Source organism: Coregonus clupeaformis, chromosome 10, assembly GCF_020615455.1.
Source record: "Coregonus clupeaformis isolate EN_2021a chromosome 10, ASM2061545v1, whole genome shotgun sequence".
NCBI lineage: Eukaryota > Metazoa > Chordata > Actinopteri > Salmoniformes > Salmonidae > Coregonus > Coregonus clupeaformis.
The window spans coordinates 38,259,705-38,277,525 of NC_059201.1; the positions used below are offsets into that span (position 1 = coordinate 38,259,705).

General features: G+C 43.3%; 1 protein-coding gene across 18 annotated transcripts in view; it reads left to right on the forward strand.

Moving 5' to 3' along the window:
• Window positions 1-17,821, forward strand: part of LOC121575511 (calpastatin) — a 73,442-nt gene that overhangs the window by 17,669 nt on the left and 37,952 nt on the right. Inside the window, exon 1 of one of the 18 annotated variants that reach the window (XM_041888649.2) lies at window positions 6,895-7,041. The exons of 16 other annotated variants lie outside the window; for them this stretch is intronic. In XM_041888649.2, the coding sequence (XP_041744583.1) occupies window positions 6,967-7,041 (75 nt within the window). In that variant the 5' untranslated portion in view covers window positions 6,895-6,966. Of the gene's footprint in view, window positions 1-6,894; window positions 7,042-17,821 lie in introns of those variants that run through there. One more of the 18 variants, XM_041888658.2, reaches the window with a different exon arrangement.

The following is a 17,821-nucleotide window of genomic DNA, read 5'->3' on the forward strand; positions in this document are numbered from 1 at the left end:
GGGACTACCCCTAGTAGTTTAGTACTGTGACTACCCATAGTAGTTCTAATACTGTGACTACCCTTAGTAGTTTAATACTGGGACTACCCCTAGTAGTTTAATACTGGGACTACCCTTAGTAGTTTAGTACTTGGACTACCCCTAGTAGTTTAATACTGGGACTACCCCTAGTAGTTTAATACTGGGACTACCCCTAGTAGTTTAATACTGTGACTACCCATAGTAGTTCTAATACTGTGACTACCCTTAGTAGTTTAGAACTGGGACTACCACTAGTAGTTCTAATACTGGGACTACCCCTAGTAGTTCTAATACTGGGACTACCCCTAGTAGTTCTAATACTGGGACTACCCCTAGTAGTTCTAATACTGGGACTACCCCTAGTAGTTCTAATACTGGGACTACCCCTAGTAGTTCTAATACTGGGACTACTCCTAGTAGTTTAATACTGGGACTACCCCTAGTAGTTATAATACTGGGACTACCCCTAGTAGTTCTAATACTGGGACTACCCCTAGTAGTTCTAATACTGGGGCTACCCCTAGTAGTTTAATATTGGGACTACCCCTAGTAGTTTAATACTGGGACTACCCCTAGTAGTTTAATACTGGGACTACCCCTAGTAGTTTAATACTGGGACTACCCCTAGTAGTTTAATACTGGGACTACTCCTAGTAGTTTAATACTGGGACTACCCCTAGAAGTTTAATACTGGGACTACCCCTAGTAGTTTAATACTGGGACTACCCCTAGTAGTTTAATACTGGGACTACCCCTAGTAGTTTAATACTGGGACTACCCCTAGTAGTTTAATACTGGGACTACCCCTAGTAGTTTAGTACTGGGACTACTCCTAGTAGTTTAGTACTGGGACTACCCCTAGTAGTTTAGTACTGGGACTACTCCTAGTAGTTTAATACTGGGACTACCTATAGTAGTTCTAATACTGGGACTACCCTTAGTAGTTTAGTACTGGGACTATTCCTAGTAGTTTAATACTGGGACTACCCCTAGTAGTTCTAATACTGGGACTACCCTAGTAGTTCTAATACTGGGACTACTCCTAGTAGTTCTAATACTGGGGCTACCCCTAGTAGTTCTAATACTGGGACTACCCCTAGTAGTTTAATACTGGGACTACCCTTAGTAGTTTAATACTGGGACTACCCTTAGTAGTTTAATACTGGGACTACCCCTAGTAGTTTAATACTGGGACTACCCTTAGTAGTTTAATACTGGGACTACCCTTAGTAGTTTAATACTGGGACTACCCTTAGTAGTTTAATACTGGGACTACCCCTAGTAGTTTAATACTGGGACTACCCTTAGTAGTTTAATACTGGGACTACCCCTAGTAGTTTAATACTGGGACTACTCCTAGTAGTTTAATATTGGGACTACCCTTAGTAGTTTAATACTGGGACTACCCCTAGTAGTTTAATACTGGGACTACCCTTAGTAGTTTAATACTGGGACTACCCCTAGTAGTTTAATACTGGGACTACTCCTAGTAATTTAATATTGGGACTGCCCTTAGTAGTTTAATACTGGGACTACCCCTAGTAGTTTAATACTGGGACTACCCCTAGTAGTTTAATACTGGGACTACCCCTAGTAGTTTAATACTGGGACTATTCCTAGTAGTTTAATACTGGGACTACCCCTAGTAGTTCTAATACTGGGACTACCCCTAGTAGTTCTAATACTGGGGCTACCCCTAGTAGTTCTAATACTGGGACTACCCCTAGTAGTTTAATACTGGGACTACCCTTCGTAGTTTAATACTGGGACTACCCTTAGTAGTTTAATACTGGGACTACCCCTAGTAGTTTAATACTGGGACTACCCTTAGTAGTTTAATACTGGGACTACCCCTAGTAGTTTAATACTGGGACTACTCCTAGTAGTTTAATATTGGGACTACCCTTAGTAGTTTAATACTGGGACTACCCCTAGTAGTTTAATACTGGGACTACCCTTAGTAGTTTAATACTTGGACTACCCCTAGTAGTTTAATACTGGGACTACTCCTAGTAATTTAATATTGGGACTGCCCTTAGTAGTTTAATACTGGGACTACCCCTAGTAGTTTAATACTGGGACTACCCCTAGTAGTTTAATACTGGGACTACCCCTAGTAGTTTAATACTGGGACTACCCCTAGTAGTTTAATACTGGGACTACCCCTAGTAGTTTAATACTTGGACTACCCCTAGTAGTGTAATATTGGGACTACCCCTAGTAGTTCTAATACTGGGACTACCCCTAGTAGTTTAATACTGGGACTACCCTTAGTAGTTTAATACTGGGACTACCCTTAGTAGTTTAATACTGGGACTACCCCTAGTAGTTTAATACTGGGACTACCCTTAGTAGTTTAATACTGGGACTACCCCTAGTAGTTTAATACTGGGACTACCCCTAGTAGTTTAATACTGGGACTACTCCTAGTAGTTTAATATTGGGACTACCCTTAGTAGTTTAATACTGGGACTACCCCTAGTAGTTTAATACTGGGACTACCCTTAGTAGTTTAATACTGGGACTACCCCTAGTAGTTTAATACTGGGACTACTCCTAGTAATTTAATATTGGGACTGCCCTTAGTAGTTTAATACTGGGACTACCCCTAGTAGTTTAATACTGGGACTACCCCTAGTAGTTTAATACTGGGACTACCCCTAGTAGTTTAATACTGGGACTACCCCTAGTAGTTTAATACTGGGACTACCCCTAGTAGTTTAATACTTGGACTACCCCTAGTAGTGTAATACTGGGACTACCCCTAGTAGTTCTAATACTGGGACTACCCCTAGGAGTTTAATACTGGGGCTACCATTAGTAGTTTAATTCTGGGGCTACCATTAGTAGTTTAATACTGGGACTACCCCTAGTAGTTTAATACTGGGACTACCCCTAGTAGTTCTAATACTGTGACTACCCTTAGTAGTTTAATACTGGGACTACCACTAATAGTTTAATACTGGGGGACCAAGGACACAGCTCAACCCTTAGGTCACATACTGATTCTGTCACAATGACTCACTCAAAGACTGCATTGTTATCCCACCCCACCCAAGGATTACCTCGAGGGACACAGTGAGGTCATGGATTAGGTATATCTCTTGGCAATAAGACAGAGTCAGGGGATTGTTATTTGACTTATAGTCTCAAGTTTTTAGCATGAGGGAAATATACTGATACCTGCATGAAAGGCAGGAGAACATTTACATTTGTGTCTAACTTGTTTGTATTCCCTTTATCTACAGTCCACTCAAAAACACATTGCATTCTATGCAGATTTGTAAGGTCAAAAAGTTAGCTATCTTAACCAAGAGTAATCATTGCTGGACCATGGACCAACACCATGTTACTGACCTATGAACTATTGGAGTTTTGTGAATAGGCGTCACATTGACAACTCACATCAGAGTAAAGTTGTTTGTTCAAGACAAATGAGTGAAATGAAGGCATGCCTCCAGTCCTCACAAAGCAATTTGCCAAAGACCTTTGCACACCTAAGAACTAGTCATAGATTATATTGCAATTTCTCACTGGCTATAGTGGGGAGAACAAGTATTTGATACACTGCCGATTTTGCTGGTTTTCCTACTTACAAAGCATGTAGAGGTCTGTAATTTTTATCATAGGTACACTTCAACTGTGAGAGACGGAATCTAAAACAAAAATCCAGAAAATCACATTGTATGATTTTTAAGTAATTAATTTGCATTTTATTGCATGACATAAGTATTTGATACATCAGAAAAGCAGAACTTAATATTTGGTACAGAAACCTTTGTTTGCAATTACAGAGATCATACGTTTCCTGTAGGTCTTGACCAGGTTTGCACACACTGCAGCAGGGATTTTGGCCCACTCCTCCATACAGACCTTCTCCAGATCCTTCAGGTTTCGGGGCTGTCGTTGGACAATACGGACTTTCAGCTCCCTCCAAAGATTTTCTATTGGGTTCAGGTCTGGAGACTGGCTGGGCCACTCCAGGACCTTGAGATGCTTCTTACGGAGCCACTCCTTAGTTGCCCTGGCTGTGTGTTTCGGGTCGTTGTCATGCTGGAAGACCCAGCCACGACCCATCTTCAATGCTCTTACTGAGGGAAGGAGGTTGTTGGCCAAGATCTCGCGATACATGGCCCCATCCATCCTCCCCTCAATACGGTGCAATCTTCCTGTCCCCTTTGCAGAAAAGCATCCCCAAAGAATGATGTTTCCACCTCCATGCTTCACGGTTGGGATGGTGTTCTTGGGGTTGTACTCATCCTTCTTCTTCCTCCAAACACGGCGAGTGGAGTTTAGACCAAAAAGCTCTATTTTTGTCTCATCAGACCACATGACCTTCTCCCATTCCTCCTCTGGATCATCCAGGTGGTCATTGGCAAACTTCAGACGGGCCTGGACATGCGCTGGCTTGAGCAGGGGGACCTTGCGTGCGCTGCAGGATTTTTATCCATGACGGCGTAGTGTGTTACTAATGGTTTTCTTTGAGACTGTGGTCCCAGCTCTCTTCAGGTCATTGACCAGGTCCTGCCGTGTAGTTCTGGGCTGATCCCTCACCTTCCTCATGATCATTGATGCCCCACGAGGTGAGATCTTGCATGGAGCCCCAGACCGAGGGTGATTGACCGTCATCTTGAACTTCTTCCATTTTCTAATAATTGCGCCAACAGTTGTTGCCTTCTCACCAAGCTGCTTGCCTATTGTCCTGTAGCCCATCCCAGCCTTGTGCAGGTCTACAATTTTATCCCTGATGTCCTTACACAGCTCTCTGGTCTTGGCCATTGTGGAGAGGTTGGAGTCTGTTTGATTGAGTGTGTGGACAGGTGTCTTTTATACAGGTAACGAGTTCAAACAGGTGCAGTTAATACAGGTAATGAGTGGAGAACAGGAGGGCTTCTTAAAGAAAAACGAACAGGTCTGTGAGAGCCGGAATTCTTACTGGTTGGTAGGTGATCAAATACTTATTAATTTGCATTTTATTACATGACATTACTTAAAAATCATACAATGTGATTTTCTGGATTTTTGTTTTAGATTCCGTCTCTCACAGTTGAAGTGTACCTATGATAAAAATTACAGACCTCTACATGCTTTGTAAGTAGGAAAACCTGCAAAATCGGCAGTGTATCAAATACTTGTTCTCCCCACTGTATGTGCATTATTCCTTTTGATTCTCCCCCTATGATTTCAGTGCCAGTCTTCCAACAGTGGAATGCTAGCCTCTTCCAGTAGCCTTTAACCACTGCTGTTTACGGTAACACAGTCAAGAAAGTTAAGGTTGAACTTGGCCACACTTGGCAGTGAAAATTCATAGAAAACAGAACTCCTGCCCCTCCCTTCTCCTCCTCCTCCACATAATGATGTTGTTTGCACAACTTATTGCTCAGTGATTGTGTGAGATGTACTCCATGTGGAAGAGGGTGTGTGCTTTTCTTCTGTGGTTAAAAGTGTGCGCTGTATACTGTAGGTCAATACACTGAGTATACCAAACATTAGGAAGACCTTCCTAATATCGAGTTGAAACCCCCCCCTTTACCCACAGAACAGCTTCAATTAATCGGGGCATGGACTCTACAAGGTGTTGATAGCATTCCACAGGGATGCCTCCCGAGTGGAGCAGTGGTCTAAGGCACTGCATCGCAGTGCTAGCTGTGCCACTAGAGATCCTGGTTCAAATCCAGGCTCTGTCGTAGCCGGCCGCGACCGGGAGACCATGGGGCGGCGCACAATTGGCCCAGGGTAGGGGAGGGAATGGCCGGCAGGGATGTAGCTCAGTTGGTAGAGCATGGCATTTGCAACGCCAGGGTTGTTGGTTCGATTCCCACGGGGGGCCAGTTTGAAAAATAAAAAATAATGTATGCACTCACTAACTGTAAGTCGCTCTGGATAAGAGCGTCTGCTAAATGACTATAAAAAAATAAAAATATGTTGACCCCAATGCTTCCCACAGTTGTGTCAAGTTGGTTGGATGTCCTTTGGGTGGTGGACCATTCTTGATAGACACAGGAAACTGTTGAACGTGAAAAACCCAGCAGCGTTGCAGTTCTTGACACAAACCTGTGAGCCTGGCACCTACTACCATACCCCATTCAAAGGCACTTAAATATTTTGTCTTGCCCCTTCACCATCTGAATGGCACACATGCACAATCCATTTCTCAATTGTCTCAAGGCTTAAAAATCCTTCTTTAACCTGTCTCCTCCCCTCCATCTACACGGATTGAAGTGGATTTAACAAGTGACATCAACAAGGGATCATAGCTTTAAACCTGGATTCACCTGGTCAGTCTATGTCATGGAAAGTGCAGGTGTTCTTAATGTTTTGTACACTCAGTGTATGGTCATGTGGGTTCCTTTTCCGTCAGTGCATTTTAACACAGTGTGTGCATTATGCACATTTGTAGTTGGGATGTGTTCATGTATGTGTATTTGTGTCTGATTTATTGGTGTGTGTGTGTGTGGTCATTCATGTGTGGGTCCGTGTCCGCTTCCCTGAGAAGCGACTCAGATGTGGCCATCTTTAAAATACTCAGAGCATTTGCTTAAGTCTACCTGAGTGTCAGATGGGCAGGGTTTGCAGTCTTGGACTTTTCTATTGGTTCATTACTAAGCCAGGCAAGCTCAAATGAGCACAGAAAAAACGATATGAAGTTGAAGAGTTTCATTCCAAAAAGTTGAAGAGTTTCATTCCCTTTAATTATTTCAAATTGTATTGGCCTTATATAGCCTTTCCTTTCATCCTTCCCCTTCCCTTTAACCCTGCCCCTGTGTGCTCCCTGTCCTTCCCCCTTTCTCCCTGTCCCTCCCCCGTTCTCCCTGTTCCCGCCCCCTTTCTCCCTGTCCCCGCCCCTTCCCTGTGTGTGGCTGGGGTACATGCTGCAGTTCACAGAGTAGGAACAGAGTCAAACACATACACTCACACACACACTCACAACAGATAGAGGTGAAAATGGGCCAGTTACTAAGCTGGATCCGAGCTCCTCGGGACAATCAGGCCTTACAGGATGTGGCCGTGGAACAACAGGTGAGCTTTCATAATGTAACCCTGCTCACAGGTTAGAGGGGAGTGTGTGTGTGTCTGTTTGTGTCTATGTGTGTGTTTTACGCATGAAGAAAATTGGTGTCAGTGATAAAGTGTGCGGCTGTGTATTTGTGAATCAGAGCTCTTTAATGTGTGTGGCATGTATTGTTTTGTATGTTTAGTAGAGGGCTTATAAGGGAAGGCAAGTCAGGAGGAAAAGTTTGCTGGCATTAATCCAAGTCAGACGTCGTTCTCTGGTCGAGGAGGGAGGAGGAGTGGTGGAATGTGTGAGAGCTGCTCTGTCAACATCTGGGAACAGAATTATATTATATTGTACAGACTGTACTGTATTATATTGAACCAAGTCCTGGTTTATATTGAACCAAGACAAATACAAAAGCTTTGCTGTGCTCTTCACATGGCACCAGCAAAGTGTGTGTTGCTTCCAGTTGTGTCAGTGTCTCAAGCATTGAAAGTCATGGTAGTCTGTCCACAACTGGGAACAGAAGTACAGTACAGTCTGTACTGTAATAATAGAGAGGATATTTCACAGAGGCAAAGAGAAGGGCTGTGCTCTTCACATGGCCCAACATAGTGTGTTGCTTCCAGTTGTGGCAGTGTGTCTGTGTCTGTAGTTTATTCCTTTGCATGGTGTTTGTGTGTGTGTTGGTTAGTTAGAGTATTATACAATCAACCAATCAAATATATTTATCAAACTCTTTACATCAGCAGTAGTGGAAGACGTCAGCTTGACGTCGAAACGTCAGTCACCTGTTCGCATCCTGAACAATGGATTCAATTGAGCAAAAATACATATTTTTGTTGAGTGCTCCAACTCCTTTTTACCTCGAACTAGTCCTTTTGGAAGTTTTTCTTGGTAAGCCATTCTCGTGATTTTTGTCATTGTTGTTGAGCACCCCTTTGTTTGCTGAACCAACCTAGACCCCAAAGACCCCAAAAATGTTGAGGCCTCTCAGGTCGATATTGTAAAAGAAATTGTGTTCTTAATGACACAATCAATAAATATGAGGCACAGTGACCAGAAAAAACTCCCTATACCGCTATTACCTGGTCATACATTGACCAAAAGGTCTTGATGAGCTGATCATGTTCTGTTCCTCAATGTTTGTTTATGTGTCATGGTGCGACATAGAATGGACGTGTATGTAATTCTGGTGGTGGATTGAGTCCAGGCATAGTTCTTATAATACTTTACAGATGCTTATTTTGATGATTTACAGTTGTGTTATGAGGGATAGGTTGTGTTACTCAGGAGTTTGTGTTTGTCCATGTGTTCTAGTAGTATTTATATGACATGAGTATCAGTTTTGTGTTATAAGGTTGCACTTGTGACTGAGTAGGCTGCAGTCTAATATCCCGCGGTCTCTGTTTGTGTTTTGAGGGGAATTTTGGCTCTGCTTTGGGCTAGTTGGGCTACTTTCCCAGACCTGCGTTGTCAACACACTGACTGTGCACTCTGCCATTCCGGCTCAGCATCATCTGCTGCTTTCATCAAACACATAGAAAACAGCCAAAGGGGAAATGTATCTGTGCTACACATTCCAACTATGGACAATGGTGTCACGTTAATCTGCTTCCCCAGATCACTTCCTGCTGAGATGTATACAGTGAGGGAAAAAAGTATTTGATCCCCTGCTGATTTTGTACGTTTGCCCACTGACAAAGAAATGATCAGTCTATAATTTTAATGGTAGGTTTATTTCAACAGTGAGAGACAGAATAACAACAACAAAATCCAGGAAAACGCATGTCAGAAATGTTATAAATTGATTTGCATTTTAATGAGGGAAATAAGTATTTGACCCCCTCTCAATCAGAAAGATTTCTGGCTCCCATGTGTCTTTTATACAGGTAATGAGCTGAGATTAGGAGCACACTCTTAAAGGGAGTGCTCCTAATCTCAGCTTGTTACCTGTATAAAAGACACCTGTCCACAGAAGCAATCAATCAATCAGATTCCAAACTCTCCACCATGGCCAAGACCAAAGAGCTCTCCAAGGATGTCAGGGACAAGATTGTAGACCTACACAAGGCTGGAATGGCTACAAGACCATCGCCAAGCAGCTTGGTGAGAAGGTGACAACAGTTGGTGCGATTATTTGCAAATGGAAGAAACACAAAATAACTGTCAATCTCCCTCGGCCTGGAGCTCCATGCAAGATCTCACCTCATGGAGTTGCAATGATCATGAGAACGGTGAGGAATCAGCCCAGAACTACACGGGAGGATCTTGTCAATGATCTCAAGGCAGCTGGGACCATAGTCACCAAGAAAACAATTGGTAACACACTACGCCGTGAAACTCTGAAATCCTGCAGCGCCCGCAAGGTCCCACTGCGCAAGAAAGCACAAATACAGGCCCATCTGAAGTTTGCCAATGAACATCTGAATGGTTCAGAGGAGAACTGGATGAAAGTGTTGTGGTCAGATGAGACCAAAATCGAGCTCTTTGGCATCAACTCAACTCGCCGTGTTTGGAGGAGGAGGAATGCTGCCTATGACCCCAAGAACACCATCCCCACCGTCAAACATGGAGGTGGAAACATTATGCTTTGGGGCTGTTTTTCTGCTAAGGGGACAGGACAACTTCACCGCATCAAAGGGACGATGGAGGGGGCCATGTACCGTCAAATCTTGGGTGAGAACCTCCTTCCCTCAGCCAGGGCATTGAAAATGGGTCGTGGATGGGTATTCCAGCATGACAATGACCCAAAACACACGGCCAAGGCAACAAAGGAGTGGCTCAAGAAGAAGCACATTAAGGTCCTGGAGTGGCCTAGCCAGTCTCCAGACCTTAATCCCATAGAAAATCTGTGGAGGGAGCTGAAGGTTCGAGTTGCCAAACGTCAGCCTCGAAACCTTAATGACTTGGAGAAGATCTGCAAAGAGGAGTATGACAAAATCCCTCCTGAGATGTGTGCAAACCTGGTGGCCAACTACAAGAAACATCTGACCTCTGTGATTGCCAACAAGGGTTTTGCCACCAAGTACTAAGTCATGTTTTGCAAAGGGGTCAAATACTTATTTCCATAATTAAAATGCAAATCAATTTATAACATTTTTGACATGCGTTTTTCTGGATGTTTTTGTTGTTATTCTGCCTCTCACTGTTCAAATAAACCTACCATTAAAATTATAGACTGATCATGTCTTTGTCAGTGGGCAAACGTACAAAATCAGCAGGGGAGCAAATACTTTTTCCCCCTCACTGTATATGCTTTCTGTCAAACACACGTGTCAGTAAGTGGTTAAGTGGGATGTAGTAAGGACTAGTGAGTGTCAGGGTGTGACATTTGACACTTGTTTTTGCACACTAATGCAATTAGCAGAGCACTGTGTGCTGAAATATAAACTGCTGTCATAAATTGTATATTTCCCAATACATGTCCTAATCACACATTCAGTATTGCCACGTACATGCAACTCTATATACAGTAACTCTAAGCTGTACAGAGCTTGCAAGGAGGATGACTGAAATATATTTCACAATATATGCAGCATATACTGTATTCATATTTTTGTTATATATTGACACATATGCATTGTTTACATGGATTTTACATTCTACACAATGAAAATAAGAACATATTCACACAAAATTAATAGGCATATTATAGATCCAGGTAAGTGAAGGCCCATTGTGTGGTAATGTGTGGATGTGTCTGTTGTATTGACCAGAGCTTTAAAAAGGGTAGGGACCTGTAGTCAAGCACGTGGAAATGTCTGTGATACCCTAAAGCGTGTGTCTGAGTTTGTACTATTTAGTCATGTACTATTTCCATGTAAAAGGACCCATGAGCACAAACATGTGAAGTTCATAGGAACATGTCAAATTGGGTGTCAAATAAAAGCTAAGAGTCTATTTATTTTATACATTTTTTATTAAGTGCCTTCGGAAAGTATTCAGACCCCATTACTTTTTCCACATTGTTACGTTACAGCCTTATTCTAAAATTGATTAAAATGTTTATTTCCCTCATCAATCTACACACAATACCCCATAATGACAAAGCAAAAATAGTTTTTTTGATTTATTTGCTAAGAAAAAAAAGAAAATATCACATTCACATAAGTATTCAGACCCTTTACTCAGTACTTTGTTGAAGCACCTTTGGCAGCGATTACAGCCTCGAGTCTTCTTGGGTATGACGCTACAAGCTTGGCACACCTGTATTTGGGGAGTTTCTCCCATTCTTCTCTGCAGATCCTTTCAAGCTCTGTCAGGTTGGATAGGGAGCGTTGCTGCACAGCTATTTTCAGGTCTCTCCAGAGATGTTCGATCGGGTTCAAGTCCGGGCTCTGGCTGGGCCACTCAAGGACATTCAGAGACTTGTCCCGAAGCCACTCCTGCGTTGTCTTGGCTGTGTGCTTAGGGTCGTTGTCCTGTTGGAAGGTGAACCTTCGCCCCAGTCTGAGGTCCTGAGCGCTCTGGAGCAGATTTTCATCAAGGATCTCTCTGTACTTTGCTCCGTTCATCTTTGCCTCGATCCTGACTAGTCTTCCAATCCCTGCAGCTGAAAAACATCCCCACAGCATGATGCTGCCACCACCATGCTTCACCGTAGGGATGGTGCCAGGTTTCCTCCAGACGTGACGTTTGGCATTCAGGCCAAAGAGTTCAATCTTGATTTCATCAGACCAGAGAATCTTGTTTCTCATGATCTGAGAGTCTTTAGGTGCCTTTTGGCAAACTCCAAGTGCGCTGTCATGTGCCTTTTACTGAGGAGTGGCTTCCATCTGGCCACTCTACCATAAAGTCCTGATTGGTGGAGTGCTGCAGATATGGTTGTCCTTCTGGAAGGTTCTCCCATCTCCACAGAGGAACTCTGGAGCTCTGTCAGAGTGACCAATGTGTTCTTGGTCACCTCCCTGACTAAGGCCCTTCTCCCCCGATTGCTCAGTTTGGCCGGGCGGCCAACTTTAGGAAGAGTCTTGGTGGTTCCAAACTTCTTCCATTTAAGAATGATGGAGGCCACTGTGTTCTTGGGGACCTTCAATGCTGCAGAAATGTTTTGGTACCCTTCCCCAGATCTGTGCCTCGACACAATCTTGTCTCTGAGCTCTCCGGACAATTCCTTCGACCTCATTACTTGGTTTTTGCTCTGACATGCACTGTCAATTGTGGGACCTTTTTATATAGACAGGTGTGTGCCTTTCCAAATCATGTCCAATCAATTGAATTTACCACAGGTGGACTCCAATCAAGTTGTAGCAACATCTGAAGGATGGTCAATGGAAACAGGATGCACCTGAGCTCAATTTTGAGTCTCAAAGCGAAGGGTCTGAATAATTATGTTAATAAGGTATTTCTGTTTTTTATTTTTTATAAATTTGCAAACATTTCTAAAAACCTGTTTTATTGGGGTATTGTGTGTAGATTGCTGAGGAATATTTTTTTTTAATCCATTTTAGAATAAGGCTGTAACGTTACAAAATGTGGAAAAAGTCAAGGGGTTTGAATACTTTCCAAAGGCACTGTATTTCTACCTTTGTGTACCTATTTAGGATACATCACCATGAAGATAATTACTTTCATATCCATAATTATGCATTTCTGTGTAGTACAGATCAGGGACCCATGATGTAATTCTGTTACCGCAATTCTGTTACCGGGTGTAAATCCACCTCACTTACTGTAGTTCAATAACCAAAATAGATTTGTTCAAACTCAAGGTGTCATGTCATAGCTGACACCCCATTCTTTCTGTAGACATCTTTAAATCTTAATTCGGAGCAGATATTTAACAGAATTTTTTAGAAAACGTGGTCCGCTACCGTGGAATTACCCATTTCCTTTTGAATACGTACAGTACTGTGTGTCTCTGTGTGTGTTTCTACATGTTTCTGTGTGCATCAGAAAGATAGTCCAGCCGTTAGATTTCTCACTCCACTGTCAGTTTGTCTTGAGCCTGACTGCTGATCCAATCCTGACATGCTCAGTGGCTCTCTCATGCTGTGGTTATATAAAAGCCCCTCTGGGAGGGTTTCCAGGCCTTTGGGCTTACCTGAGAATGTGCTTTTTACCAGGGCGTTGAACAACATGGCATTTGGCTATTCGTTTGCTCGTTTGTTCTCCTGTCTATTTCCATCTATCATGGTTGAGGCAAACCCTGGCTCTGTCCCAATACTCTAAAATAAGTTAATTTCCTGCTAACTTTTGCCTGCTTCACTTGTCTCCTTTCCCTCATTGCTACTGATACGCAAAATAAAAATAACTGGATAATGGAGGAAAGGATGTGAGGAAAGGAAGTGAGTTAAGACTATTGAGACAGAGCCCTATTTGCTGTTACTAGATATTTTTGTGTTTAACAGGAAACAATGAGCAATGTCCTGAGCAATCACACACAGTGGTGAGGTGATATCATCCATTGAGCTGTTGGTCCTCATGTCAACACGAATATTTGAATGTTGAAAATATTCGGACTTAGCCACTTGTGTGCATGTAGTGTTGGACAGGCAGTGAGGGCAAACACTCCACCATAGAATGTACAGTGCTAAATATAGCAGCACGGTACAGAGACGAAAATCAGTAGATGTGATCTGAGCGTGCACAGAACGGTCATTGACACTCATGCAGCCACTCAGTCAAGTGTTATGTCCGTTAGTTCAACAGAAAAGGATGTTGAAGACAATTGTCTTTTGAGTATTCACCTGCATGACAGAACAATTACATGTCTGTGTCTTAACAGAGAGAAATTACTTGATCTTTGGCAACTTCTGAACACTGACATGACGTGTGTGTGTGTGTGTGTGTGTGTACATGTGTGCATTTGTCTATGCATGTGTTTCAAAGTATGTGTGTCCATAGTAGAGAACGACCGATAATCGGTCTGGACAATACTTTTGGCCTTTTCTAGTCTATCGGCTATCGGTCTTTGAGTATCGGCACAGACTATTTCCCTTTTATAGCGTGAGCGCACTTGCTCTCGTGTGAAACTCCTGCAAGCCGTCGCCACTCATTGCTAGTTAGCCTGTCCTCGAGGAACGTCTGGGCTGCTTGCTATAGCTACCCACTCATGCTGCACTTTTATAATGCCACACTGAGTGGAGAAAGTGATAATTAATTTACTGTTAGGCAAAACAATGTCCATACAGGCTGCAGCACTTTACAATGCAACATACCGCTAGCTAGCTAGCTAGCTAGGTAAACAACAACATTCAGAATAGAGCTAACTTTGCTAGATATGAAGCTAAAGTCAGTTTACTAACATTACCCTAGAACCTACATACTCAACTGGCGAACTGCAGACCGAATCCGGACCTAGAACGGGGCCAATACGGACCGCAGAGCCCGTAAAAATTGTTTTTACTCGGTCGAGCTTTGACCCCTGGTATCATATAAACACACATAAGACATGGAAGAATGCATAGAATTTCAGGAAATGAGCTTTAAAACAGCAAAGAAAATCTCTGCCCCATGCAAAATGTGTAGAATTGCGCAAAATTAGCTTTAAAACTGCACATTTTCTCTCCGCCAAAAAGAGGGATGTGAACAGTTTGGGGTTGCGAGGTGGGGGATTTGTTACTACGCCGATAAATTACATTATCCATCCGGACCTTTGCCACCTAGGAAATATGTGTGACCGGACCTTTTCAAATAGTACTTGAGTACCCCTGCCCTAGAACTTTATTTGTGATAGCTAACAATAATGCTAAATATGCTAAAATGTTGTTAATTCACTGAGTTAGGTAGCTACATAACTTGTTTTTCCCATGCTGAGAGAACTGCCCAAGCAGAACTGCCTGGCTACATGACATGCAAGTGGTCTCTTATGGACCATTTATTCCTCCTCCACACATACTTTACAGTTGGCGCTATGCATTCAGGCAATTAGCGTTTTTCTGGCATCCGCCAAACCCAGATTTTGCCGTCGGACTGCCAGATGGTGAAGTGTGATTCATCACTCCAGAGAACGCGTTTCCACTGCTCCAGTGGTGGCGAGCTTTACACCACTCCAGCCAACGCTTGGCATTGTGCATGGTAATCTTAGGTTTGTGTGCGGCTGCTCGGCCATGGAAACCCATTTCATGAAGCTCCCGACGAACAGTTATTGTGCTGACGTTGCTTCCAGAGGCAGTTTGGAACTCGGTAGGGAGTGTTGCAACCGAGGACAGACGATTTTTACATGCTGCACGCTTCAGCACTCGGCGGTCCCGTTCTGTGAGCTTGTGTGGCCTACCACGTTGCGGCTGAGCCGTTGTTGCTCCTAGACGTTTCTACTTCACAATAACAACACTTACGGTTGACCGGGCTGAGCTCTTCATTAAGGTCATTCTACTGCCAATGTTTGTCTATGGAGATTGCATGGCTGCGTGCTCGATTTTATACACCTGTCAGCAACAGTGTGGCTGAAATTGCCCAATCCACTAATTTGAAGGGATGTCCACATACTTTTGTATATATAGTGTATGTTGTATTTTATGTGTTTTTACCCTCACTGACTGTGCTTTGTACCGACCCATGAAGTGCAATTGCAGTAAGCTATTGTTACGCTGCAGTTGTAGTAGGAGTTCACACCATAGAGAGAGATTGAGGACTTTTAGCATGCAGCCCCATTGAGGACTTTCACCATTTTTAAGTAGTCAACTGGGTGGGACTTCCTATGGGTTATGTAAGGATCACATAATTCTATCCAGGTCATCAGGAGGGATCAGCCAATGAATTATACTCGTGAGCAAACATTCCAAAACTGCAGGTGGCAGTAAATAACCAACCTTGGCTTTATACCTGTTCAAACAACACACTCCAGGTGGCAGTGTGCACCCTTTTAGTTTGTTTACCAACTCATAGAAGAAGTAGAAGAAGATGGCCTCGATTGTGCTGCCCATGCTCTCACAGACGCCAATACAATGTTGCTTCCTCTAACTATCTCTATGGTTCACACTCAGTTTGACTATTATCTCCCTAGGAACAAAACTTCTAGACTGAACCCTCCCACCTGCACTGATTTGTTCCTGACGCAGGCCAAGATATCTGATTGGTCTAGTCATTTACATTTTAGTCATTTAGCAGACGCTCTTATCCAGAGCGACTTACAGTTAGTGAGTGCAAACATTTTTGTTTTTGTTTTCATACTGGTCCCCCGTGGGAAACAAACCCACAACCCTGGCGTTGCAAATAAAATGCTCTACCAACTGAGCTACACGGGACTAGTCCCCTGAGATGGGTGGGGCCTTGCTTTGGCTAAGCATTCAGTTGTCAACAGATATAAGGGACGTGTTGGAGAGCATAAATTTTGTGCAGTTGCTGATCAGCACATTTTTATGTGTGTTGCATTATAGGGATAAACGTTATCTGACTTGCGCCTACATGTTGACTTCATGAACTTTACAATAACCACAAAAACGAGGGTCATGCAGTTATTATATATTTTTTGTTTTTGTATTTAATATTTAAAACATACAATCTACTTGCAGTGAAGCCGCTCAACAACTACACCACATTAGTCATCTAACAGACTCCCATCCAGAGAGACCCACAGAAGCAATCAGGGTCAACACCCTGCTCAAGGGCACGTCGACAGATCTCCCTCAAGGTCAAAAACGGGGACCTGAACCAGCGACCTATCAGCCACCCGCCCAAGCTCCCAACCACCAGCCCTCCAGCCCTCCCCACAGTTCCTCGAGAGCTGCCCCGCAACCATCCGAGCCCCCCCCCGAAAAAAATTATAATGATCAAATAAAATAATTCCGTCCCCCAATGCACCAACAACCAACAAAATGAACAAAACTGAAAAAAACTGAAAACAACTATGCAAAAAACAAAAGACATCAAGGACAACAGAAAACATAACAGCAAGACCAACTGAATATGTTGGAGTGCATGTATGGCACTATTTACATGTGTGTCCGTGTTTGTGCTCGTGTTTGTTTGAATGAGAGTGTGTGCATATGCATGTGTACATGTGTACACGCGTACAAACACCTAATGCAGTTTTTGATTATTGCTGTCTCTGCGGTTGTTTCCCATCAACTGCACCCTGCAGCCATCACCTACATAATGTTTGAGGTCGACTGCATTGCAGTCGGTAACTGCAGACTGACTGATCTACAAATCCTAAACAACGAATCATTATTATTTGTGTATCAGTCAGTCTGTCACCATTTACGGACAATGCCTCACATCATGTTATGCTCTCGAACGCAGCCAATGAGAGGCACAATTGTCCACCGATCATTAGGGAGTTTTGCTCGACCCATGTGGATATGACTGAAACAGAGCAAATGTTCTGCCGCCATTTACAAGCTATTTAAATGAACAGGATATTTAAGAAACCTTTCTCACCAACTAGTGTGATATTCAGTTTATGAGTGTGTTTTTAGGATGATATGGGGGTTAGAGAAGAGCTTATTTTGACATTATACACAATGGAAGCATATTAACACTGAGTGGCGCAGTGGTCTAAGGCACTGCATCGCAGTGCTAACTGTGCCACTAGAGATCCTGGTTCGAATCCAGGCTCTGTCGCAGCCGGCCGTGACCGGGAGACTCATGGGCGGCGCACAATTGTCCCAGCGTCGTCCAGGGTAGGGGAGGGAATGGCCGGCAGGGATGTAGCTCAGTTGATAGAGCATGGCGTTTGCAACGCCAGGGTTGTGGGTTCGATTCCCACGGGGGGCCAGTATAAAAATAAATGTATTCACTAACTGTAAGTCACTCTGGATAAGAGCGTCTGCTAAATGACTAAAATGTAAATGTAATGTTATGAGCCTTGCTAATAGACAACCACTAACAGCAACTTTCTGTTTCTCCCCTGACTGC